The 27,988-nt window shown below is 38.5% G+C and overlaps 1 protein-coding gene across 1 annotated transcript in view; it reads right to left on the reverse strand.

Moving 5' to 3' along the window:
- Positions 1 to 1,446: 1,446 nt before the first annotated feature.
- The window catches only part of LOC124155413 (cilia- and flagella-associated protein 43), a 62,016-nt gene continuing 35,474 nt past the window's right edge, over positions 1,447 to 27,988 (reverse strand). The window contains exons 20-28 of the mRNA XM_046529202.1: positions 26,292 to 26,486; positions 21,710 to 21,830; positions 18,239 to 18,412; positions 13,024 to 13,176; positions 4,840 to 4,959; positions 4,599 to 4,742; positions 2,896 to 2,988; positions 1,729 to 1,916; positions 1,447 to 1,644 (exon numbers count right to left, since the gene is read on the reverse strand). Of these exons, the coding sequence (XP_046385158.1) occupies positions 1,506 to 1,644; positions 1,729 to 1,916; positions 2,896 to 2,988; positions 4,599 to 4,742; positions 4,840 to 4,959; positions 13,024 to 13,176; positions 18,239 to 18,412; positions 21,710 to 21,830; positions 26,292 to 26,486 (1,327 nt within the window). The 3' untranslated portion in view covers positions 1,447 to 1,505. The remainder of the gene's footprint in view (positions 1,645 to 1,728; positions 1,917 to 2,895; positions 2,989 to 4,598; positions 4,743 to 4,839; positions 4,960 to 13,023; positions 13,177 to 18,238; positions 18,413 to 21,709; positions 21,831 to 26,291; positions 26,487 to 27,988) is intronic.

Below are 27,988 nucleotides of genomic sequence, written 5' to 3' on the forward strand. Positions count from 1 at the left end.
ATTGACAAATGATTTTCATTTCCACAATTGCTATTGAATTATCAGCACAATTATCTACAACCCTATCGTCGTCAAATGTTACTCGTTCCATGATCACACGAGCACTGAGTCTTTATCGATTAATTTTTTGTTGTGTCGTGCTCGCTGTTGTTGTGTTTGATGTTCACTAACTCGTTGCATTCTAATCCTGTCTGCTCCTTTTTCAGTTACTCTATAACCAATATAAGCCACACCAATACAATATCTCCACTGCACAAGCGCTCAACTATTGCCCTCCAAATCAAATCCACTCTTCTAGTTGCCCAACAATACAAATCCACTAAGCTGGCAGTAGCCGGAGCATAAACGCTCTGTTCTGAAGCTTGGAGAGTTGGAGGTATTGTTGAGCTCCTAGATGAGCGGATTTCATTCGGTGAGCAAGTGTTGAGTGCTTGTGAAGTGGAGGTATTGAATACGACTATTATTATACTCTGTCTCTCGCTGGTCATAAGTACGGTTAGCACGTAATGTAGCTCGTCGCATATTTGATTGAAGTCAACCACCTGAATTTGGTCGTCATCTCCTTAGCATTGAAAATAATCAAAGAATAGAAATTGTTCTCGTGCAATTAGTGGTAAAAATAGGGTCGCTAAGTCACACTACATAAAAGAATGAATGTCTCAACATAAACAAACGGTTAATGACAAAATAGCCTAAAGTACCTAAGTCGAGAATGCTTTTTCTCACTAAATTTGTGAATAAACATATAGAAAGAGAAGTTAAACTACAATAACAATTGCAGAAAAGTTTCTCGGGTTTTCCACCGGTTGATGTTTTCCATGTCTCCTGACATTTCGAGCAGCGACTTGCTGATCATCCTCAGGGGATTTTCAGATGTTCATACAATAACAATACTGATGGTCGCCAAGGGGATAATTAGTCAAAAACGCTCAAATTTCAGCATTTTTATGAACGTTTTCTCAAAATCCACTGTCAATCCATGGAAAACAGAAATGGATTGCAAAAATAAGAATTTTTTTTTTATATTTACCTTTCCAATGGTATATGTTTCAACTATATGCGACCATTATCACTAATTTAAATCTGTAAAATAAAAAAGGTCTGCTGGAATTAATAACTAACTTTACTGCGGAATTATATTCTCACTGTTTAAACCTTCCCTGAACTTCCATGAATAATTTAAAACCAAAGTTAGCCAAATCGGAACAGCTGTTCTCGAGTTTAGGCGAGACCAACGCTTAGCAATTCATTTTTATTATATAGAAGATGTAAATAGCTTCTTTTTATTATTTCTATTATTTTATGTGCACTTTAAATAGGCATTCTTGCTGTTTATTGACCATTTTCTTTCAATTAAAATGAATAAAAATATACAGGAAAAGTGATAATATTTTTTATTACAATAATAAATTAACAATATATTGTATACATGTAACAATGTATTGTATACATGGCTATCAAGGCTTTGAAATAACAAAATGTTAAGGTCTTTGCTTGATGTACATTTATTTGATTTCAACATATTTAAATGTGGGGAAGGTTTTTAATCGTAATAGTTCTAGTTCTGTTTGAAGTATCAATATGTCATTGTGTTGTTGCTGAATTTCATTCACAAGTTTACTTCTGTGGACAAGAGCTGACATCCTGGAAGTATGAAAATAAATTCATTAGTGATATTGCATTATGTTTCAGAATCCTCCCATTTCAGATTACATTATTCATACGTGCCTTGCACCAATAGCCTTAGCATGTTTTTCTTCGAGTAAAGGGTCACATTGCAGAAGCTGTTCATTAACATCAACATTTAGGCTTCGTATTGCATTATCTAATTTATGGTTTTCTTTTTCCTTGGTCACAATCCTGATTTCTAGTTCATGTATTTTTCCTTGGATAGCTTGAAATTTCTTCTTATAAATCTGGAATTGATAATCACTTCCTTGTAATGCGGGCAGGGAAAATAGTGTAGCTGAGCTTAAAGCCACCACGTCCATCCACTAGGTCGCAGGTGGTGGGTTATTGGCCTAGCTTACATTGCAGCTAACCTCTAGACCACTTGACTCTTTTGGTAATTAATTATTTATTTTTTATTTGTTACTCTTTATACTACTTGCTACTCTTTTACTATTTGTTACTCTTTATATTTCTTTACTGCAGCAGGTTTAAAAAATATATTTTTCAGTTTTAGCATATAATAGACTTTTAGTTTTACCTTACCCTACCCTAATGTAGAAATTAATTATCTGTTTAATATGGAATGGATTATCAATGCCTGGGAATAAAATTTATAATTTCACATAATATAATTATAATAATACTGTTTATAGTTAGGCGTGGGTGCATCACCCACAATGATGGTTGGTGTAGCGTGAGTGGGGTTGTGATAAGTTATTACTTTTATCGTCTGGTAGTGATATCCAACGTGTGATCTTACCCAGGGAAAAGAAAGGACATCATCACATTTTATTCCCAGCTTTCTCACGTTGTACAGGGTGTCAATGCTAATTTCTAGTATTGGAAAATGCGAAGAACACTGCATGACATGTTAATTAGTTTCAATTGATAATTTCTGCCAATAACAATCCCCTCGGGCCCAAAGAAATGATCAGCTATGGTATCATTGAGCGTGGGCTGCATGATATTGTCTGCCGTTGTGAATGTAAATGCTGGAAAATCAACAGCAGCCAGCTAGAGGCTAATTTACAGAGCCTAGCTGACCGGAGGTACATGATATGTATCGGCCACTGGTAACATTATTCAAATGAATGTGGTCTAATAGTGGCCCACGTTCAATGCTCCCAGCGTCATTGTGATAGTCATTGCATTATATATTCATTCCTGCTCTGAATAAAAAGGTGATGTGCATAGTACTCTTAATTATGAATTATGTTTACGTACCTCTTTCACACCTAATCCGTCTTTGTCCCGGGTTTTAGGTGATTTCTCTCCTGATTCTTCTTTGGCTAAGTGTTCCAGCATGTCCTTTGTTACCTACGGTGGATAGTCGTTTATTAAGCCTATTTGTAATAGTATTAGAAAACAATGGCACTGATCCAGTGAACCTCTTTCAATAACTATACATATATAGCTACCATAGATATACAAAATTAAAATTAAAAATGGGGACTTATTGACTCCAAAGAAAAATTTTATTGATTAAAATGAAAAAATGATAAAAATGAGTACATAATCTAAAGTGAGCAGTTAATGAATGGCTTTTTGTAGTACTCAATTTGTTTTAACTCAGTTATATATCATTTGCAAGGGTAGATAAAGGTCATCGTTTTGGTAGAAGTGTGGTTGCTATTTGCTCATTACTAATTCCATGGCGCCATGGTGGTACGCAATACCTCTCAGCAATTATGCCTATGGGGAGATCGGTTTGATGTGGTGGCTAGAGTGTAGGCTTCCCACCCTGTGGCCTTGGGTTCAAATCGCGGCGGAGGCAGAGAATTTTCAGAGACTGTCTGGTACATACCTGCTCAAGTGCTTTGTTGAGGACATTTCAAGCGCAACACTTTGTCCGTCAGATGGGACGTTAAGCTTCAGTCCCCTTGGTACCTTTCGTTAAGAGTAGGCTAATGCTGATGCTGGGTTTCTCTCCACCCTTCCTTACCTACCCTTCCCTCATGGCGCAAATGACCTCAGCTCTCGGTCGCCTCCTCCAAATACCATACCATACCAATAATGCCTCTGATGTCTGATATTCTTAGGCAAGTAGCTCTTAGACATTCGTCAGTAATTTTTAAGCATCTTTATTAAAAGATAAACTCAGGGTGAAGTTTACCATGAAAATATATTTAGGCTTAGCCTGGATTCAAACCCAGATCTCTTTATTTGTCTTTGAAGGAAGATGGCTAGATGGCATAACTGGTTAGTTTAAAGTATACCGGGACTAGCCGCGGTGATAACTTTTACGGGAGTCACCTGAAATGCACAATTGTGCGAAAGATCCACAAAGAAAAAATCATTTGCCTTGACCGGGATTTGAACCCGGTTCCCCCAATTTCCGGTCGAGTGCTTTAGCCAGTTAAGATACCGAGGCATCACTCTTCCCTGTGGATATTTACGGACACTACCATACAAGGTGCTGCTGGGCTGCTGAGCATATGATGCCACAAGCAGTCCAAATCATGCGTAAATATCCACATATGTATAAAATCGCGTAAATATCCACAGGGAAGAATGACTTTCCCGACTTTCGCCACTTTTCTGCGTTTGGTGCAAAGGGCAACGAGTCATTAGAAATTTATGCATCAGTGGGAATGGCTGGATTGGAAATCAGGAAATCCAGTTTCGAATCCCAGCTATTACAAATTATTTATTTAATTGCAAATTTCACCCTTTGTGCATAGTGGCCCCTAGGCACATGACTACGGAAAAAATACTTGTTTCATGTGGTGTGTTGTTTTTTAAGCTGATCATGTAAAAACTGTCATTGACGACCCACCTTATAGATTAAAATCTTCTCAATTTTCCCAGACTTTAAGTGGTCAACCTCCTCCGCCCCACTTTCCCCCATCATCTACCCCCACTACCCAGTAAATCTATTTCAGGAAAAAGCTAAATTTGTGTACAAGAGATATTTGCGTTGAACTCACCTTTGTCCTGTCGACCAAATCTATGTGATCAACCAGATCCTGGATTTGTAGCTTTAACTTTTTGTGTTCCCATTCCTTCAGCAACACTTTTCTTCGGAAATCAGCAAAATTCTGCATGGCCTTCAGCTTAGCCTCGCCACTTTTCTGCGTTTGGAGCAAAGGGCAACGAGTCATTCGAAATTTATGCATCAGTGGGAATGGCTGGATTTTGTGCCTTACCTAATCCTCCTCTCTTACTCACCACGATTATCTCGTTGACCTTTTCTATTACACTCCTGTGAATCAAAATTGCATCAGAAAAATCAGCGAGACATCCCGTTAGGCCTAGTTCTATGTTCCCATTTTTCATTATTAATTGGACCTGCAAGAAAATTTAGAAATAAAAAGATTGAACCAAAATTAGGGATTCAAACTGCTCTCTATTAATGGTTTGATGAGTAAATTCAAAAATTCGAAAAACAGTGATATCAATGGCCTCTCAAATTCAGTTATACACTTTATTTCTCATCCTCTTTCAATATTGATCAACGCCTGCTTTCGATCTGGCTACTTTCCTGAAGAACTCAAATTCTCCAAGGTTGTTCCAGTATTTAAAAGAGGGCTTAGCTTACTTAACAAAATTTAGCCACTAAGCCATAGACCCATTACCAATATCTCAGTCATTGCCAAAATAATTGAAAATATTGCCTTCCGTCAAATCTTAAAACATTTTGATAGTCAGAACTTCTTCTCTCCTTCTCAGTATGGCTTCCACCGTGGAAAATCTACTGAACTTGCCGCTGAATCAGTAGTTAAACAAATAATGGATGCTTATGAAAATAAACAGTGCCTGTCCCTTACCTTATGTGACTTAACCTCTGCCTTTGACTGTGCAGACCAATCCACTCTTAAGATCAAAATATGTACAGTACTATGGTTACCAAAGTGATGAACTCAGTTTCTTGTCCTCCTGTCTATTATTATTATTATCAGGACGAAAGCAGGCTGTCTGCCGTAATGGTGGCCAGTCTAATTTCCTGACAGTGAAACATGGAGTGCCACAGGGGTCAGTCCTCGGTCCTCTTCTTTTTCTCGTAATTATTAATGACCTTCCTTTTAATGTTTTCACTGGTAGTGTGATGTATGCTGACTATACCACCTTTTTTCAGAAGTGAAAAGATCACAGCAAAGTGAGCTCACTTTCTTTGAGAACTTTAGCGGAGGCCAACTGCTGGTTTGCTGCCAACGGCCTTTTTTTAAACACTGATAAAACTCAGCTGCTTCTATGCAGTTTAAAAAGCATTGAGATTGACAATGACCCTGTGAAAATCTAAGGTTTCTATTTTGATGGTAAACTGACATGGAAAAATTATGTCATATACGCAAGTAAAAGGCTGTTTAGGGCCCTTGACTTGCTTAGGAACTTAAAAGATTATATAAGCGATGACCACCTAAGGTCCGCATACTTTGCTTTTTCCACAGTATTATAACTTATGGCATCAGACTGTGGGGGCATGCTGGCGATGCTCAATCAGTATTAATTTTACAGAAAAAGGCATTGAGGATCCTATGTGGTGCAGGCCCTAGAGAGACCTGTCGACCTCCATTCAAAAAAATGCACATACTGACTATCTATGGTCAGTATATTCTCCAAATATTACTATACTATATTAAACAGAACATACATTTATACTCAACTAGGGCTGCTATTCTGGATGGAATAGCATTATGCTATTCTCCGATATTGCAACCGATGTTGCTATAATATAGCGTATTGCAACGCCTATGCTATTTGGTATTCAGAACGGTTGCAATTCGTGTTTTTACTACACCGGAAGACGTAATTCTCAGAATAGCATAGGCCCGTAGCAATTCACTATTCTGAACGGCGAATTGCAACCGGTAGGCTTGCTATAATATTACGCGGTCTTCGAGGCCGACCTATTCGGTATTGCAACCCTGAAAACGTGCGCATTGCGATGTCGAATTGTTTTTCTGAGGTTAAAGTAACATAATCAAGCATTGAAAAATGGAATAATAGCCAAAAATAAAATGTTATCTGCTTTATTTTAATTAAATAATAGTAGCATAAGTGATGAATATTTAACTAGTTAAGTGAATTGGTTAGAAATTAACATTCGAGCTTAATATATGAAGCTCAAGCTTGCTTCATCGACAGTACGAAAACAATAACAATTAATGCAAAGAATTACTACGATTAGCCCAAATTTTCCGTGTTTTATTCATATTTACAACTCATAATTTTATTTCATCACAAGACTTGCTACTAAAAATATCCTCAATGTAGGCTATCAGGTCGATTCTTGAAAATTTTCAAGCTTGTGTGAACACACTAACTCGCCAAATATAATAACAGTTATAGCTTTCAATGAAAACCATATATTACCATAATAATACCATATACTTTGATCAGCCGTTCATTTCCTCAATTGGACAGTATATACAAAAACATGCAACGAGTCGAAATTATTTTCCCCACTATTCGCTACCTTCTACAATTAAAACTTAAAATTTACAAACTTATAACACGGGCAGTCGACTTGAATTACTTGCTTGAAAACAAAGGATTTCTCCGAACACCAATAAAGTTTCCGAACAAATATGATTCGCCACTAACGTTTAATGGAATATCCATGTACATCATTAATGCAATATATATCATGTGGAATTCAATACAAATTGTTTCCTCTATAGGCAAGTAAGTTATTCACACAATTAAGTTTCAGTATATCGGCACAGTTCAGGGTCTATCAAAAATTTCAGTGAGCATATTAAAATCAGCTGATACGAAAACAATAATAAGTGACACAACAGCACTTTCCACGCGATTCACTTTTTCACAGTTGTTCCATCCATCCTCAAATTCACCATCACATCCCTCTGCTTTTTCCAAATCTGCAGCTGAAATATTGATACTATTCCATCATATTACATGAAAGCACAGCGGTGACGTTGCCACCTACTTCATTTCCTAAACAGAGAATGAATTGAAATTAGGGAGTCATATAATATAAAGCTAGTATTAGAAACGAAAGCTTCTAGTTCATACAGTAAAGCTATATCGTCACGATCAAAGCAATAAAAGTTGGTACATATTTATTTTGACATGCAACGAACAGACAGACTTCGAGGCCTAAGACAATTACGAAGAAAATCAAACATATTTAGCTTTCAATGATTATTTCGCATAACATATATCTCACGATAAAGGACCGATCGGATATAGGTAAATGATTCAATATTTATGCCCGATAAATCATCATTATAACAGTAAAATTATGACCTAACCCACCTGTCTGAAGCCATTGTGATATTATCAAAACAACAACAATCAGCTGATTTCCTAAACGAGATTTTCAAAGCGTATTATATAAATCCACGGTTTAATATAATTTTTAAATGCAAATGAAGCAATTATTTGAAATTGCAAGTCAATATTCCATAAAATACAGAAAAATATATAAAATATCTTCTCCCCCATTGGTTGCGCAAACTGTTCAGAAAGTTTTTCATACGGGAAGGGGCGGAGCTTCCAAATAGCTCGCGCAAGGAATAGCATGATGCTATTCCGAACAAAATTATTACTACACGTCATTCAGAATACGGGGTCGTTGCAATAATGACCCTCAGAATAGCATATGCTATTTTTTGCAACGCTTATCCAGAATAGCAGCCCAGGTCTCAGATTTATGCACATGACACCAGGGGGTCTATTCTCTAACTCGAAGCTCCCGTCGTGGTAGCTTCGAACTAGCTACCAGAATTGGCTACCAACCTTATTCTCTAACAGGGAGTAGCTTTTTCAGACCGAGAATTTCTGGTAGCTTTCTCAGACCGGATATGGGGTATGAGAAATATTTCGTGCGAACTCAGTTTTTACTCTTTGAACCAATGAAATCGCTCGTTTCATTTCGTAACCTGCGGGAAAATCATATTGTAGTCGTTCTCGGCTGACTTTTTCTTATAGTTGAAATTAATGTGCTTTGTAAATTACGAAATGCTGAGTGCCTTCAGCTTTCATAATAATAGAAATACGAATAATAATAGAAATACGTAGAAATAATTATATTTGGCTAAGCGGCTTTTATATCAATTCAATAGTTTCGATCGATGCAGCAGTTTATGTCACGATTGATAATCATGTAGGCCATGTAAATATAATGAAGAGAAAATGTTAGTAAACTACCAACACATTAAACCAATGCTATCACATTGTCGTTCTAATTCCCGAGAACTTTACACTCAGCGCTCCTTATGCTTTTGCCTGTTTGATGCAAAAATTTTGATGACCAACTGTTTCTGTGCAGAGATTGTTCCTTCTTGCACTGCGAGAGAATATCGCAATAACATGTGCATACGATAAGTGTATATTATTTCGGGAATATCTTCAACAAAGTTAATGGGAAGGTGGAGAAAATTATGTTTGAAAGTTACGTCATTTCACTCAGATTGGCCTAAGCAATCACTTTAGGCTCACAATATGCTTCAAACGATATTTACACAAAACTCTACTGTCGTGCCGTTCTCACGACGGCTAAATTAATATTTAAATGGTTTTATGAATAAGTATTATATGCCAACCGCCAAGCTTGCACTATTGCAAGCGAGAGCGATTCATTAGAACTTGACCATCATTATGAAAAAACAACCTATTAAACGTAGTTCCTTCTCCCAATATTAAAGTCATATTATATTATTGTTTTTGTGATGACTTCCTCCGTGGGCTTCTGGAATATCCATGGCTACACTTTCTCAAAATTCAAAACAAATACACCAACTTAACTACCGGCACTGAAATTAAATGCGTATATACGGCCAAAGACACACAAATGAAAGCAGAATGATATCATGAACACATTTATTCATTGGAAGAGCAAAACATTTATTAATAACTATCATGAAACACCTTACATTGCATTATAACACAATAATATATCCACCTCTCTACGGTCTGCATCTATGTAACACAAAACTCTCTTCACACAATCACTTCACAACAAAGATCGTTGCTAATAATGCACGGTAAAGTTAATCATAAATGTATAAACACTTGCAAAAATAAGACATCCATCTCTGTGCAGTGGATACATTGGCATTGGTAATGATTTCAACGCATCAATTTGTACCGTCACTACAACAGTCTCTCGCAACATCAATAATAATCACTGTTTTCGGGGTTTTTCTTCTCACTATAGTATAACTTCATGCAAAATAAGATTTCACGTGATATAAAATGATTGAAAGCAACATTTTTCTTCTCCAAATAATGAAATCAACTAGTAAACGCGATCGATAGTTCACTCCGAAACATATATGTTTAGTCACGAAATTTGTCACTCATGCCCACTACTTTGTTAAGAATACAATAATTGAAGGCTTCAAATAATTTACGCAGCATTCCCGACCTCATTAAAGAAAATAATTACGCAAAACAACAAAAATAGTCAACACTTTTCTTGTTTACCACTCAATCGCTAGCCGTGTCAAGAAAGACTGCTGGGATAGAACAAAAGATTAGCGACACGCGCCACTTGGTTCACGGCGGTTCATAGGAATTCCCAGGCCAAGGAATCTGCGGCCCTATGGGAATTCCCCATGTATTTTGATGGTAGCTAGCTGAAGCGCGGGGTTCGAGGGCGCGCTTCGCGAAGCTACCGTGGTAGCTAGTTTGAAGCTACGGAAGTAGCTCCAAATCCCATAGAGAATAAGGGCTGGAGCCTAATAAGCTACCGGTAGCTTCTGCAAGCTCCCTTCGCAGGAGCTTCAGCGTTAGAGAATACAAGTGGGAGCAAGTAGCTTAATTAAGCATCTTTCCACCAGAAAGCTACCGCGCTTCGAGTTAGAGAATAGACCCCCAGGGGCCTAAGTCCGTAACTTGAATTCTCCTTTCTCCGGAGACTCTGTACTCTCCCGTAGTTTCCTCCCGACTGTAGTCCGTAACTCGGCGGAGAAAACATCAGTTCCTGGCCGCTACCGGAGAAAACTCTAATTCTCGGTATCGGATAGGAAGAGCAGATAGGTATGAAAAATATTGAATCCGAAGCCGGCGATACCGTGAAGAACCAATAGAAAAGCTTTGTTTCAAATAAAAAAACGAGAGGGAAATCAAACGATTCTCACCTGTAATAAGGGCTACTCGTTCATCATTAAAGTTAAACTTTCAAATAAAAGAAATTGATGCATCGAAATTATAATTGATAGTGGATAAATCGATTTAAATCCATCGCAGATATATTTCTTCATTAGTACACACAAAAGAGTATATTATACCATTGAAAAAGGAGAGACTAATGCGTAACACCAAAGCATTTTTATGTTTTAGATGGAGGTAATCTTGTATACAAACGGCCGCTGTATTCATTGATGATATATATGGCATATTTTTTTGCACTTCGGATGCTTACTTTCATTGGTGAATGCATGATGAGTATGGAAAAACATAACTATCAACGTCAGTATTACATGCATTTATCCTCAAAAAGCTGAAATACACAATGTGGGAGTGGAAAAAGAAAATTGAAAAACTTTACTATGCAGAAAAGAATCGTAAAGAAAATAACGTTAAGATAAATGTGTGAATGGTACATAGTTATTCTTGCAAATACCTACGTGCCAGCAATTAGTAGCATATGTTACAATCTCCCAAAATGTTATAGTTTAGGAAACACAACAACCTGCCTCGCTACTTTAAAAAATTTCAAATACTGACAGCGTAGAATAGCGAAAACATGGGGAAAATGGTTTACTAGAGGTATATATAGAGAAAACAAAGCAAAATTACCCTTACTTGTACATATTTATTGCTCATCATATCACATACAGCACTACAACGCACACATTTCTATCTTTTTAATACTTATAATCATTATATTCGGAATCAACTGTTTCAATAAATATCTTGGCTCACAATAAATATAAAACACTATTATGTAACACTAATAAAACATGATAATCGGTTTTCCAATCACTTTGCACACACTAAAAGAATTTGCACTCCTTGAAGTTCGTAAGGATTCTTTACACCTCACTTCCTACTCATCACTAACGACTTAGAATCAGATTACGTTATTTCACATTAACATTGCGAAGACAATTAAATGAATAGGTTGAAACAAATTGCTAAACCAGTTATTGTGACACCAACAAACTTCGAATTTCACTATCACTCTCACCGTAACATGACCAAAACAAAAACAAACAACAACACAACGAAATGCGTGAAATGTAAACATTGCCAAAACCTCACATCTCACAACGGGAATTGGAAATAGATGCAATACGTAATAAAATCAAACAGAACTTAGAAGCGAACAAACGAATGAAAATTAACATGCGTTCGATGTATCCCTAAAGTAAGACTAGTTCAAATATACAGTTGATTCGTAGCCTAAATTATATACGTGCGAAATAATTTCGTCGAAGATGTTACATTCACAACACACTTCACTCTTTACTTCATCGTCTATGTGCAATCAATTCACTAAGGGGTACACTAAGGACACAAATTTTGTTCACTTATACTAGAGGCACAATGAAAGTTCACTGCACGTAGTTTCCTTGCAAATGCAGCCATACAAAAATTTCTATTCTTGTCACAAATTACACTACATAAGTTGCCTGCCTAACTTGAAGAATGCATTTTCGTGTTCTATTTTGTCACAAATACGTAAAAAACCATATTAGAATACAATTAGAACTGCAGTACGATCGCCCACAACGGTCCGCCATTGGTATTTTCCTCGTTTCTCCTATGGAGAAAATGAATCGCCGGGTCCCGGGCGGGTGACTCCCAAGCTCCCGTCCAGGGCGCGTCAGAGTCTCCAAATCGCGTTACGGACTTCAGTCGGGAGAATGATACTCTCCAGGAGAGTCAGAGTCTCCGTTACTGGGAGAAAGTTTTCTCCGTTACCGTTACAGACTTCAGTTGGATGAAACTGGAGCTTCACGAGTCTCTTGTCTCCCAACTCGGGAGAAAACGAAGTTACAGACTTAGGCCCCAGATCCAAAAATAATTTAGAAACTGAGCAGTGTAGATTCGTAAAGGCCTACTATAATTCTGACAACCTGGGCATAACATTTTTCAACAGGCTTCCACCTAATGTAAAGTCTATCGTAGACTATAGTCATTTAATTCATCTTGCAGATGCCAGCAACTCTATTTTAAGTACATATTGAATAGCTGATAAGAAAATGATGGAAAGTTCAACATCGAGAGAGAGGTGATGATAAAATGATCAGTGGCATCAAAGAACCCTATCAATCAATGGTACGACTATGTACTAAATAAATGTTACCAATGAAATTGTATGAACCTGAAAAATTGTATGCATGTACCTGAAAATCTTAAAAATATTTTCCAGGTTAGTAATATTTTACACAATCTTTAACATGCGCTACAAACATGGGTATTTAACATGCATTTTACCTGGGCATTGTGGCACAAGTCTAGCTTTGAAATTCGCACATTATTAAGTTCCTCTTGCAGCCTGTTTTCTTTCACCTTGAGAGTGTCAAGCGTTTTTTGACACTGCTTGTTAGCATTTTCTGATTCTGCAAGTTCATGAGCTGCACTCTTAGCCTAGAAAAAATGATCATAATGATAAAAGTTGAGAAACCTAACGTATGGAGGAACTATTCACTCATAATTGTGAAATTGTATGTATTATTTTTTGAACGAGGGGTCATGGGAAACAACCCTCTGGTACTCTGAATTTGTGTTTGAATTGAGCATACTATAAATGACAAATGAATAATTTTTACACTTAATTTTCATATCATGACTTGCTGTTTTTTTAAATAAGGAGAATGATTCAGTTAACAAATTGAAAAATAGCTTAATATATTCAGCTTATGGAATATGAGTGTGGTGTCTGTCCTTTAGCAATATCTCTTGGGCAAATGCTTTTTTTCTTTTGATGAAATTTTTTCCTATTTTTCCTGTGCGTGAATAATTTCTTTAACTTTTATAAATGCACATATTTACAGGCCCTACTACACTTTCAAAACCATATCGCAGGAATGTGCGTGTTGGCCACATTCTGTTTAAGACAGTGGGCGTACAAATGAACAATGTACATCTCAGGATGTACTCTTATTGAAAAATGTACAAGTAGACGTGGGAATCATGCAGAGGAACATTTGGCCATTTCATTTCCCGCTCTCCCAGGTCCTTCTCATCTCTGTGGCTTAAACTATTTCTTTCATGAATAATATATAATAGCCTTTGCTTTGCTTTCGCAAACTATAGTGCCTCCCTCTCTTGTTAGCCGTCACATTCCATTCCTTTTAGGCAACTGCCTGTCCTTTCATTATCCTCCCAATGTACTCTGGTAATTGGATGCAAGATGCATAGAATTGGATTGGTGCACAGAAAGAGTGTTAACCAGTGTGGGGTATATCTACCGATTTCCTTGGTGTGAATTTGGAATCAAATTACGTAAACAGAAAATTTTGGTCAAACTCTATACTATGTATATTATTTTTATTGATTTTGGCCAATGAAATACTTGACCCATTTTATTCGATATATAGGCAAATGGGGCCATGGGGAAAATGGTTGAGAGGGGATTTGTCGGCTTTGGTGGCGGAGGGGTTAAGTCTTCGCCTACGATGCCGAAGGTTCGAGTCCCACCTGGATGGGCTGCCCCTTCCAGGACATGGTTTTGTGTGATCGTCTGTTGTTGATTGTTAAAACTCCCGATGTAAAGGCCTCAGAGGCCTGTTTTCGGGGGTAATCGACACAAATAAATGAATAAATAAATTGCAAGGGTCCGATACCTGTTCTGGCCCTCCTGGCAAAAAGGAGGCTCTGGCCTCCATGCCATGTGTTCCTGCACAGTGTGAAAGACTTGCAGTCTAGCAATCCACAGTTTGGGGGTTTAGGTTTGAGGATTTTTGCTTGGTTGCATACAAAGGGATTCTTCTTTCACTGCATGTGATTTGAATGAGGGACTGTTTGGTCGGAACCCCAACGCTCTGAGTCACCACGCTGCTTCCCCAGGGTATAATACTATCTTGATGGTGATGTGAAGCCCAGTCCTCTCTCTGCTCTTGATTTTTTTGTGAATTACCACTTCAATTATCATTTCTCTCACTCCAGTAATTCAACCTAAAGGTTGGTTTGGATAGGTGAAGATAGAGCTCACCCTAAGGTATGCCACTGGTGTCTGATAATCATGCATTCAGGGTAGGTGTCATTACCTTTCCCTGGTGGCCCGCCTCTCTCACTGAATGTATTAAGTCTGAATATTACCAATACTCTGTATCATGTAGGGTCCGTTCAATAAGTGTCGGGACTGCTTCGCTGTAGCCTCAACAATGGGGTGGATGGGGGGTCCTACTTGTCGGCTCGGTAGAGGGGTCCCTCATGACTCCAGCGCACTTTAGTTCAGTCGCCTCCGGGCATGTGTTGAGACAGCAGGTTGATTGTTGTGACATGTGATTGTTTGTGGTGTCGTCACTTCCCAGCATGGAGCTCACTGTCGAGCAACGCTACGCTGTGACGTTTTGCATTTAACTCGGGAAATCCACATCGGAGACCCTTGAACTCATTAAACAGGCTTATGGGGATGATGCCTTAAGCTGCACAAGAGTTCTTGAGTGGCACAAAATGTTTAAGGAAGGCCGGGAGCTCGTCGAAGCCGAGTACCACGTCAGATGCCCGACAATCGCTAGAACCGATGCTTTGGTGGACAAAGTGAAAAACGTTTTGGACTCTGACAAGCGTTTAACCATCGCCCTTATCAGTGAGGAGACCATCCTTTCTGTTGAAATCGTCCACACCATTGTAATAGAGGATCTTGCGAGGAGGATATGTGGGCAAAGCTGGTGCGACATCGCGTAACGAGCATGGCATCAGCCATTGTCAAGAATTGGAAACTTCACTGTGACAGTGCGCTGTGCCACAGTGCAATTGTTGTGCGGCAGCTGCTAGAAAAATTTGACGTGGTGACATTGCCTCACCCCCCCTACATGGCTCCACTGGACTTTTTCTTGTTTCTGCGAATAAAAGGGAGCTCAAAGGATATTGGTTCGACTCCATCAAGATGGTTCAAGCAGCAATGACAAAGGCTCCGAACAGTATTACGGAAACCGACTTCCAGAGGGCTTTTGAGGAGTGGCAGACATGTCGAACTAAGTGTATCCATGCAGGAGGAATGCATTATGAAGATTATTAAGTAAATATTATGGTAACTGCACCGTTTTTCCGTGAACATCTCAATCAAAATCACTGCTGCATATAACCTGCACTTCAACATGATGACCTTTTTCTATAATATTGTGGATGGAAACCCTTACTTGAGCATAACTGATAAATGTATTTGACCAAGATTTATTTGACATTCATACCCAAGGTTGGTTTGGATAGGTGAGGCTAGAGCTCACTCCATATGAAGGCGTGGGCTGATGAATATGACACATTCAGGATAGAATGGACCACCACTTCCTTTTCCTGGGTCTCCTTGCACTTTGAGGCAGTGGTGCAGTGAGGGGGGGGGGTTTTGGGGGTTATAAAACCCCCCCCCTCAAAGATCAGAGAAATTTTTAAGTTTAATTCATTTTACTTAATTCGATTGATATTACTAATAGAATGGTGTACGGATTAAAAAAAAATATCCCTCAGTAAGCCATTAAACCATTTTGAAAAATTTATCTTAAAATTCAGTAATAGGGTGGTTTCCTATTATTTTTTTATTGCCTAAATCGAAAGATTATTACTCCTGGAGTACGTATTTCACCCTTTTAGATTTTTAAATGACAATATCTATTTTTCACGATTAAATGAAAAGTGAAAATTTTCAAGCTCGCGAAAACGTGACGGCTAAGTATGAATGCTGGGAAGAGCCCGTGTGACGTCATTCTGGTTCCCACCTCCATCGTGTGAGGTGAACTTGGGGCGAGGATATTGTGTGCCACTGTGATGCTGGCTGCTAGTAGGTAACAGAGTACACTGCTAGCAGGTAGCGCTTAGCTTAAATAAGGATTATTAATACCTTATCAAACGAAGGAAACTTTCCGACCTTAGACAGTTTTAATAGGTGATTATTAAGAGATGTTTCCCTGAGCTCTGTGCCTCATGCATGCATTGGTAATCTCAGACGATGTAAAACTCCTATCTCCTCGTGTAGAAACTAGGTCCCTGTGAGGTCACATGGAGTGGCATCGCATGGGCGCCAATCTGGCCTTTTTCAAATGCGGTTAAAATTGGCCATTAACATTCGTCTAAACTGGGATTTCTAAAACCAAATAATTTGTATATAATGAATACACTAATGGTGGGTAACGAATCGCAATCAATACCTTTCGTTTTCTTTGATGAAGAAAACTACCCCATTTATTAATCTCGCACCTGCCACTTATCCTGGTGGGTATTCCATACCCCCACACACACCGGTATTAGTCGCACCTAAACCCCTCCCCCCCCCCCCCAGCCTTAATTCCTAGCTGCACCCCTGATTCGAGATATTCTACTGGGATTAATTCACCACGAATTCCCTCCCTCCGATTGGCAGATAAGCGTTCCACCCTCTAGGCTACAACGCTCCCAATAATACCGTCTTTCTCCGAATATTGTCCCCCTCCGAATATAGTCCCCCCCCCCCCTAATTTTGAGGCTTCAGTTTCGGTAAAAATTTAAAAAATGCGTTTGAATATAGTCCCCCCCTTTTACTTTTACCATGGGCATTTTTGGAAAAAAACTATATTCAGACATGATTTTTGATCTGAGGTTTCTGCGGCATTTCTTCATATGAGTCTTGGCTTCCGGGCGTTCCTCCGCGTTTAAATGGTTTAGCTCGTAAAATGTCTGACAATGACTCTATCCAGAAAGAAAAAGAACATCTTGCCAAGGCGCTTTGTAGAAATGGCTACAAGAAAGAGACTGTCCTAAAAAGGACCTTATGGAGTGATAATCATAGAAATAAATCTACTGAGGACTCGTTGAGAGAGAAACCCGCAGCGTACGCAGCCGTTCCCTATGTAGCAGGAACCACGGAGAGAATAGCCAGAATTCTGAACAAGCATAACGTGAAGACCAGGTTTACTTGCTGCAAAAAAAAACGAGCGACTTTCTACCTAAGTCGAAGGACAAGATCCCACGCTCACTACACGAGGGAGTATATCAGCTGCAATGCTCATGTGGCAAATGTTACATAGGACAGACCGGCCGTTCTATCAAAACCAGGATAAAGGAACATGAATGTGCCACGGAGAAGAAACAATTCCGCCGTCTCGGAGCACGCGTGGTCGGAACCTGGCCACACTGTGGATTTCGATAAGCCTAAAGTCTTGTGTAATGAAAGCCGCTTCTATCCTAGGCTAATCCGAGAAGCTGTAGAGATAGCTAAGCGCCCTGAGAACTGCAACAGAGAAGACGGCTACACATTAGCCAACAAATGGAAAAGGGTCTTCCAATGACCAATCAGAGCCCACCTGAATTCCAACCAATCAGAATCGGCCTCTGATCCCCAAGCCACCTATATAAGACGGCCAAATTTTATGCATCGCTACTTCTGACCTGAAGACGCCAGCAGGATGGCCGGAGAAACTGTCGTCACTTATGGACATCTAAACGCGGAGGAACGCCCGGAAGCCAAGACTCATACATATATATATTCAGACATATACGGTAATTCACGTACCTTGATTTCATTTTGCAGTTTTACTCTCCTGTGCTTGCATAATGTCATCCAAGCTTCCTCATCGATGCCTGGGAAGGAATTTGCCAATCCATCCATGGTGTCAAGTGTCTGGAGGAAGTCAATCGAGTCTTGAGTCAGCAAATCACCAATTGCCGGAATGTGATCCATCTTCCTCTGGAAATCATCAATTCAATCACTGCTTTTAGATTTGTTGGCCAATGCCAGCAGTAAAGTGGAGGGAAACAGATCCCTGGGCTTAGAAGAGGTTTGGAAGGGAGGGGAAAGTTAACACGTTACTCTCATTTGAAGACAATGGGATCTCTCGGCATATATTGTGAAACTAGGCATTTTATGTTGCTACAGAGAAGCAGACTATCTTATGGAAAAAATCCCAGAAGAATTATTCCAATTCTTTTTCAATTATGTCTAATTTAGTTACAAGAAATCTTAATTTACTCGAGATTCTGCTGTTACAGGTGGGTTGAGTTCCTGCTGGAATCCTTGTGGTATCCGTTAGAGGATGGATTGGGGAGTAGGAAAAGGATGGAATTATTTTTTTCCTTCCAATGTGGCAACGAGAGTGACCACTAGAGTAACCAGAAATTCAATGTCCTTAGAGAGAGGGAAGATGAGCGTGTGAGAATAATGATTCAGAGATATTTCTGCACAATTTGTGCGTTTATATACATGCAAAGTTTGCAAATTTAAATGAATAATAGAATCATTCCCATCAGCTTTTTTCATTTTCTTTTAAGTCTGAGGCTGGATTCTATTTAATGTTTGTCATTATGAAGCCATGATATAATAATGTTTAACATATCAGAAATACATACATAGCTACTCTCTGCCCTGAGTCTGATATTCGTTTTCCATTGCACGAAAAAAAGTAGTCCAGGGTATGCTAATTTAGGGCTTGATTCCAAATCAGATTCTTGTTGCTGGCATAAGTGAGATACATGCATTATTTCACTGTTACGTGTGATGTAATGGCATCATTAAGAATCAGAATGCAGCCCCTGGAGGAGCCTCGTATCCCATTGCTTCAAGACTTTGGGTGGTCCTCCTGAATGCGGAAGGATTCATGCGTTGAAAACATTCATTTCATCTCATCGTCACAGCTGGAATCTTTTTTACAACATATTTAAGACAAACACCCGCAGATTTTACTCGCAAAGCCTGAGAGATAGAGAGAGAGAGAGAATGACCATCTTAAATGGGATGGGGCCATTCTCTCAGACTCAAAATCACAACTCATTAGAAGGATTCAGTTGATGGTGAGGAAAAATATACATAACTGATTCAAGCTTTCCCAGATCATTGATTACGAAAAGCTTCTTAATTGCATAAATCTCTGCCTATTTTAATCACTTTTTACTGGTGTTTCCCCTGTCATGCAGGAGGCTTCTTACAAGTGAAACAACTATTCAATTGTTGTAGTTGCAGGGGATGGTTCTATAGGGGTTTATAGTTTGAAATTAGTGTCCACGTGTTGCCTAGCATCAGCCCCTGGTCTCAACTTACATTAACAGAGTGTTTTCTGATTTCAGTAGCCTCCCTGACCACATGAATTTTAAACGTTTCTGTCTCAGCTAAAATTTTAATAATTATTAAAAATGATGTCCTTCGGCAGGAATGTGGCAACTACCCGTAAAAGAAGTTTTTTTTCCTGTGGAAAAACGTGTTCCAACTAAAAAATCTGATTTAAGCTTCCTCATGAATGACGTGAAAAAATGGTCTTCTTTATTCAGCCATTCTCTCATTAGTAAAAAATGAGAAAATATGAAAGTTGCCGATAACTTTTCATGAGTTGATGATGTCATTAGAGTTTCAGCTCATCTACTCATTGAAGGATAATTGCTCTTTTAGGGAAAGATTCACTCTTTATAGACTCAACCAGTAACGTCATGGCAAAATTAGCAGTGCCGGAACAAATTTCCTTAACTTTTTTAATTTTTTAAGGTGAAGTATTACTCTGTCTGTTTTTTTTATTACAAGTTATGTATTATTTACATTGTTGTTTACAGTGCTGCCACTGAAGTGTCGATGCAGAAATTTGGTTTCCTTATATACACCCTGATTGGTACTTATTAATTGGAGGTGTGCCCTAATTGGTCGGGATGTTTGAAGACCCGCTGGCGAGAGTGTAGCTGTCTTCACGGTTGAAGTTCTTGGGTGTTTCAGCAATTTCATTCACCTCCCTGATGATCCTCTGATATTAGCGACCTTCTTTATTCAATAGAGAGGTGCTGTCGAAGTCAATGTTTTGGGTCGGTCCACTCCGTAGGTGTTCCCCCTGCACTGTTGACTGGCTGAAATGTCTATTTTTTTCAGCCCTTCTGTGTTATTGAACTAGGCATTTCAGTGCTCTTGATGTCTGGCCGTTGCAGTAATCTCCGCAGATGCATTTAATCTGGTATACTCCCAGTGGCGCCGACTCCATGGGGCCTGAAGGGGCCCGAGCCCCCTCAAAGATTCGTTTGGGGGGGCAGAGCCCCCTCAATAATTCAAGAAGATAATTAAGTTATATTATGCTTAGTGAAATCAAAAAAATATATTGTTAATTTTTATTTCCCATGTTTGACGATAGTTACCTTTTAAAATAAATTCAACAATGTGTGTTGAAACAAATAATTATAAGGTTAAGCAGGTTAACTGAATCAAGTGTTGTGAATCATGGTAGTGTTTCGGTGCTGCGACACACTTTCAATTTAACCTCTTCCTGGGGCAAGACCTCCGATATGGGCCCCCCCAATATTTTTTATAAGTCGGCGCCCCTGTATACTCCTCCACAGATGTCTTTAGGGTGGTGATCTTTTGTGTTGATGAGGATAGGATGTGTAAAGAATTAAAGCTCTCGCCAGCTCGTGGAAACGGGTCTTCAAAGATCCCAACCAATCAGGGCACACCTCCACAAAATAGGTGCCAAACAGGGTGTATATAAAGGCGATCAAATTTCTGCATCGACACTTCCATGGACCAGGGGAAGCCAACTGGAACGTTGGTGAAATATTGTCCGATAGATGTGGATAAACACGGAAGGAAACCTGGAAAAATCGCAGCCTACTGTCATAATCTCCGCGGCAGCCTCCTCGGAAACTGATAAAAGTGTTATTGACCGTTACGTCTTTTCTTAACCGGCACCATTACATCACTGGACTGAACATCAATGAAGAATACTGATGAGAGGGGTTGCTGTGAAGGGGTTAGGTGCTCAGCAGTTGTGTGTGATGCCGTAAATATGTAACGTGAGATGTAATAGATGGATTGATAAGTGGTAAAGTACAGATCTCTTTATTTTAAAACTCCACCACAATCGACAATTAAAAATAAATGAGTGAAAGAGTCCTTTCTGCCAAGTTTGTGAGAGGAAATTCCTGGAGATGATTGCAAGCTGAGGCATTTTACTTTTACGGACAATACCTGGTGAGCGGATGCTAGTGGAAACGGTTTTGGAGGGTCTTTCTTACTCACTTGCTCAAGTTGACTGGATGTGCTCTCCTTCCAACTCTCCGGTTTACAGCCATGGAGCTTCCAAACTTCTGTTATCAAAGTCAAGGCTAAAGCTGATCGAGGTAAGTTTTTTGGTCGACGTCTGGAAAAGGAAACTCATCAAATAATATTAATATTCATTTATCACCATTGGCAAAATACAATGCATGGCTACTAAAGATTTGCATACAAAAAAATAATGCAATATAGAAGTACAAAAGACATTACGAGATGCGTATACCATATGTATATATATATACAATAAAAATACAGAAAAGGGAAAACACATCACAATATCATATGTTTTTATGAGAGTCTTCAATGTATTCAGAGACACTGTATAAATAGCACTTTCTGAGTAGGAGATTTTTAACCCTCCATTTAAACAAAGCAGGTGAAGAGACGGATTTAATTTCCTCAGGGATGTGATTAAAAATTGCAGAGGCGGAGTGGTGGGGGCCTTTCAGGCAGAGAGTACTTGAGTATTGCTGAGTGTGTATATTATTTCTAGAGCGGGTAGAGTAATTGTGGTAAGAGGCATTTGCAGGAAATTTGTCCCGGTTGGAGTGTATGAAGCAAGCATATGTCAAAATATGTAAAGAAGAGAGTGTGAGGATTTGAGCATTGGAAAAAAGAGGTTTACCTGGGGTTCGTATGGAGACTTGAAACATTGCCTTGATGGCTTGCTTGGCCTCGATTCAAGTCAATCTTTATGAATAAGTTCAACAGATTCAGGTTTCATATTTATGAGGATATCATTCAAGATTATTCATCTTTATGAGGTTGGATTTTCTTACATGTGTATCATAGAGCAGTGGAAAATGTTTTCATACCTGTTATAGCCTAATGTGTACATGTACATTTACACTTTTTTGAAGATTGCATTAATTTTGGTGTTAGTATATTGTTGAGCATTTAGTTTTTCTTGAATCCTGAAGAATTATTGAATGTGTGGTTTGTATTTGATTGGTGTGGTGGGTGGAGTATTGCCCACCCACCCCTTGGGCTGCGATTCAATCCACCGACAAGCACTCAAACAGGGATTGGGCAATCTCCACCGTTGCTTGCATTTGAAATGGAGCCCATGGGGTGAGATGCCAACATCTTGTCCGCCATACTAATCTGATTCTGTGCAAATAGGGTAGTTTCCTTCATGAAAGAAAATGAAAGGCATTGATTGCGATTCGTTACCCACCATTAATGTATACATAACATACAAATTATTTGGTTTTAGAAATACCAGTTTAGACGAATATTAACATTAACCATTTGATCAATTTTAAACTCATTTGAAAAAGGGCAGATTGGCGCATATGCGATGCCACTCCACGTGACGTCACAGGGACCTAGTTTCTATAGGAGTAGATAGGAGTTTTACATCGTCTGAGGTTACCAATGCATGCATGAGGCACAGAGCTCAGGGAAACATGTCTTAATAATCACCTATTAAAACTGGCTAAGGTCAGAAAGTTTCCTTCGTTTGAAAAGGTTTAATAATCCTTATTTAAGCCAAGCGCTACCAGCTAGCAGGATACTCTGCTACCTGCTAGCATCCTGCGTCGTATCAGTGCTCAAAGCCTCGCCCCAAGGTCACCTCACTTGGCGACAGCGGGAACCAGAACGACGTCACACGGAGTTTTCCCATCAATCATACTTAGCCGTCGCGCTTTCGCGAGCTTGAAAATTTTCACTTTTCATTTAATCGCGAAAAATAGATATCGTCATTTAAAAATCTAAAAGCGTGAAATATGTACTCCAGGCATTCTGATCTTGATCTTTCGATTTAGGCAATAAAAAAATAATAGGAAACCACCCTATTCCCATGCAAAAGCATTGTATTACACGAAGAGGCAATGTTTTTAATGAGTTTTGTAATATCTATTTCTCTGTGATTAAAAACTCATTCCCTTTGTAAATTAGTCTTAGGATGGTGATTTTAAAGTGATACATTATGAGTAAGAAATATCTGTGACAGGTGAAATGAACGACGGAGGGGGTATCCTGTTTAAACAGCACAGCATGCAGCTTATGGAGTGAATCCATTGCATTGCAAACCTATATCAAGTGATAGACTACTGTATCGTAGTACTTGTGGAGGAGGTTGAATTTTTGGCATAAATTGTCTCCAATATTTCATCAGAATCTGATATCCTATTTTTATTTATAACATGTAAATGGTTGCCACTACATATTTAAGGATTTCCATCATGCAACATTGACTTACAGCAAGGGCCTAAACTGCCCAACAGTCTTCCAGGATTCTTACAGGTCATGAGAGAATTCATGAAAAAGCCAGGGCCGATTTGGGTGGATTAAGAAAATCAGGGAAAAGTCTGATAATCTTGTCTGTGGAATCACAAAATATTTTGCCATGCCGCACAAATCAAAAGAACCAATGATTTTGCATTTTTCATTAAACAAAAATTAATTTTGCAAAGTACCATTCTCAGATAGCACAAAGTAAGAGATTTATCTGTTTCTTATGAATTTCTTACAGAAAAAAATGATAAGCAGCTTATCGTAAGCTGAGGGGCTTATATAAGGCAAGGGTAAGATTTAGGGAGGAATAGGTGAGGAATGCCGTCAAATATCCTCAGACAACGTAAGTCGAGCTTCTGTTGGACGCCAAAGGCGGCTGAATAGCGTACTACACATGCTACACTGCTCAGGCCGATATGAATTTAAAGCCTACTGGTGAAATTCAGCGAGTCTTTATAAGAGCTTGACTACTGATAACAGATTTTCCCGTAAATAGAAAAAAAATTAACTACAGCAAGTGACTGGCTGGTGAAGATACAAAGCATAATACAAGTACCTACTTTATCCTTGTGGCGGAAAGAAAATAAATAACAGCTGGGAGAACTGAATGTATGACCTACGTATCCGCAGCCGTACACCTTACCTATCTAGTAGATCACGACATCCGATGAGTGAGCAAGGCGTAGTTACCATTTTAAATTCCAATGATATAGAAAAACTTAGCTGGTACGTGAATGAAAAAACTGAAATTATTCAGGGTCCACACAATCTAACATTTGTGAATTTTAATTTATGGTCTGATAACCCGATGAATACAATGTATCTATTAGAGATTCCTTACGACATTTTTACATTATTCACATCGCTATAGCGTAATATATTCTTGTGAAATTATGTGTTTTCCTTACGACTATCGTTTCACCATGATCATTTCATAAATGAGAATGATTTTTAAATTATGGCCGTATGATGTTATTTCTCCTCATAATAGAGAAGCGCCAAGAATAAAAACATTATTCTTATGCATAAATGCCTTAATGAATACTCTGAAATGATGGGATAATTACATCATCTACGGAAGTGCTGAAAGTTTGGCATCCATTTTCTCATTGCTCTGGATGTTTGTCGGCCTGGCCGTAAGAAACCCATAACAAGCTTACTTGATAAGTGCCTTCCTAATTTCTTCCTTTCACCTTATCTCAATGTGTTATAATGTGCTAGCTGGGTTTTTTCGAGTGCTCATAGTAAATTAATACTCTTTAAAAATAATTTGTATTCAAAGCAGTCCACCATTCAGGTATATGGCAAGGACTACCCTAGAGGATACATTAGTCTTAAGATATTAAGAAGATTTTACAGATTAGAGATTTTATTGGTAAGAATGTGAGGTCACTTTGAACCTGTGGAAGGTGTAATGAAAATTGTCATTGGAAGGGAGGAATAGTAGAGGTAGGCCATGTATGATATACATATAGAGAATGTGATGAAAGCAGAGGAATTATGTACGTAGGTGTTCAAAGATTAGGCAATACACAGCTGCATCAAACTACTCTAAGGATTGATGACTGCTGATGATGATGAATATAGGTATTTCAAAAAGAATGAAATGAAGGAATGAATCATTGATAAGGAGGGTATGAAAAAGGCAGGAGAAATGAAGGCATGAGGTGAAGAACCAGTTGTTAATCAAAGGTGAAATTTCGAGAAAAATGAGAAACAATTAATGGTTAATGCACTCGGAGAGAAGAACGTAATTTTTCAACAAAGTCCAATGAAATGAATGAACATCTGGAAGTTATTTTATAAAGTAATAATAATATGTGTTGGTAATGGGGAGGAGAGGATTCAGGTATTTGTACAAATCTCATTTTTGCGGTCTCAAAAATCGGTCATTATCCGGTCCGTGGAATCAGGCCTTCAAAACTTTTTCCAGGGAAAAGTCAGGAAATTTGGATTTGGGAATCTTGTCACAAACCAGGGATGGGATTGTGTTTTATATTCAATATTATAATGCCTAAGGCTTGCTATCACAATTAATTTGTGCAGCTATTTTTCTTTTATTCATCAACAAATACAAGAGAAATAGCTAATCAAAGTGCCAAGGCTGATTTTTTTTTCAATCTCAAGATACATAAGTTCAGCTAATAGAGGGTGTGATTTGAAGAACATAGTCATGTATCTGGTACGAGATTGACTGTTTTACTTTTAAGTACACCATTATGTAGAAACAGAATAGCCCCCCTTGTCCCAGTAGATTTTGTTTCCATGGTTCACTTGGAAAGATTAAAATCATACTAGCACTTACTTGAATAATTTATGCCGCTGCTCAGAAACGGCTGCTGAATATTCGCCACCCTCTTTACGGAAAGCCGTATCGAGGTGCTTGTCTCTCTGTGTGAGGCTTTCGTATATTTCTGTGCAAGCCCTCAATGCTTGTTGAAGCTCTTGAAGTTCTAAGTCAATGTTTTCTTCTTCATCTTTAACTGCAGATATTTCTTTCCTGTTTTCAAATATATAAATGAAAATTTGTGATAAATGATGTGGTGCTATCTTAATTGAATTTTTGGATATGTAAGGGCAGAGCTCACTTCTGAGTAAGCCTCAGGGTGCTGCCCCATAATGAAGAAATAAACCGTACTGCGGACTGAAATAGTTTAATGCCTCATGCACAAGAGCACGGCCATAGCATTTACTGATACCCTGATGCAGCACACCAGGAACTAGGGCAGGAACACGTGCCCTGGGCAGCAGATTTCAGGGGGAGGCAAAATTTTAAAAGCTTATTATAAAATGTTATTTTACTTTTCTAATTAAATTACTTAACAGTAACTATTGATTCATAAAGTATTGAACAATAATATTTTTTAAATATTTTTAATGGCAAGCAATCAAATTTCAACTACCTACTGCTTCTCCAAAAAAATATCATAAGGATGAATTGTCTATTTTTGGTGGGGGAGGGGAGGAAAGGGGATCAGGGCAGAGGGGGTGGCAATCTGGTCTTTGCCCCCCTTGACAAAAATCCTCGTTCTGCCCCTGCTCTGATGTATATTCATACAGCTGACCCCCACATTATAACGGGTTCGAATTATAATAGGTTCAGAACACAATCTGTGCTGATCTTGCAGACACTTTTTAAAATTTTGCAGATTTTGTTTCTAATTTCACAACATGTCATCAATTATTTAATTACACCTTGAACTACACTTTATTTTTAATCGAAGCACATTTTTAACCGAACAAGATTTACATGTGATGATGCTCTTTAAACTAATTTACTTGTCTGGAAATATTTCTGTAATAATTCCGACGTACTATGGAATTAGCTTTATGATCGATGTCCCAGAATGGATTGATATGTATTATAAAGAAAAGATCTCTTGTAATATATTCAATAGTGTAAATCATTGGATGTTTTTCAGGTTAGAGCGATCCAGCAGCAACCCCGCTCCCCCTTCCCTCCTCCCCACCAGAATATTGACAATCCATCATCTTGGTTTATTGCTACAGGCCACCTTACATGCTGAATGATCATCCGAATTTGCTGTGTATGATGGAAAAATTCACAAATGAACCGTCACGCAAATGATCATTCAATGAGAATTAGAAGATGTTCTATTTTTGGTCACATGGTCTCGTTAATGATGGAATGATCATTCACCATTTACCTATACATAGTGGCCTTATGAAGCACTATTCACCCAAGAATGTATGAGAGATATAGAGTGGTAAACCAGCAATGCAGACATTGTCAAACTTAATTTGAAGAACGTTCCTGCAGTATTGCGATTAGGACAACAGCATCTCGTTCCTGAGATTTTGCTCTGCATTGAGGCCAAACCAATTTTTAGGTTTCTGATCTTTCTGAATACTAAAAAACTCAACATCTTGCTTGTTGTCTGAAAAATGTCTAGGTAAATAATAATCCTGTTAGGCTTCCGGTTTTTAATATAGACGCAAAATTAACATGGTATTCACATGTATTCCAACCCAGATAACACG

The sequence above is a fragment of the Ischnura elegans genome, chromosome 3, assembly GCF_921293095.1.
Source record: "Ischnura elegans chromosome 3, ioIscEleg1.1, whole genome shotgun sequence".
In the NCBI taxonomy this organism is placed as follows: Eukaryota; Metazoa; Arthropoda; class Insecta; order Odonata; family Coenagrionidae; genus Ischnura; species Ischnura elegans.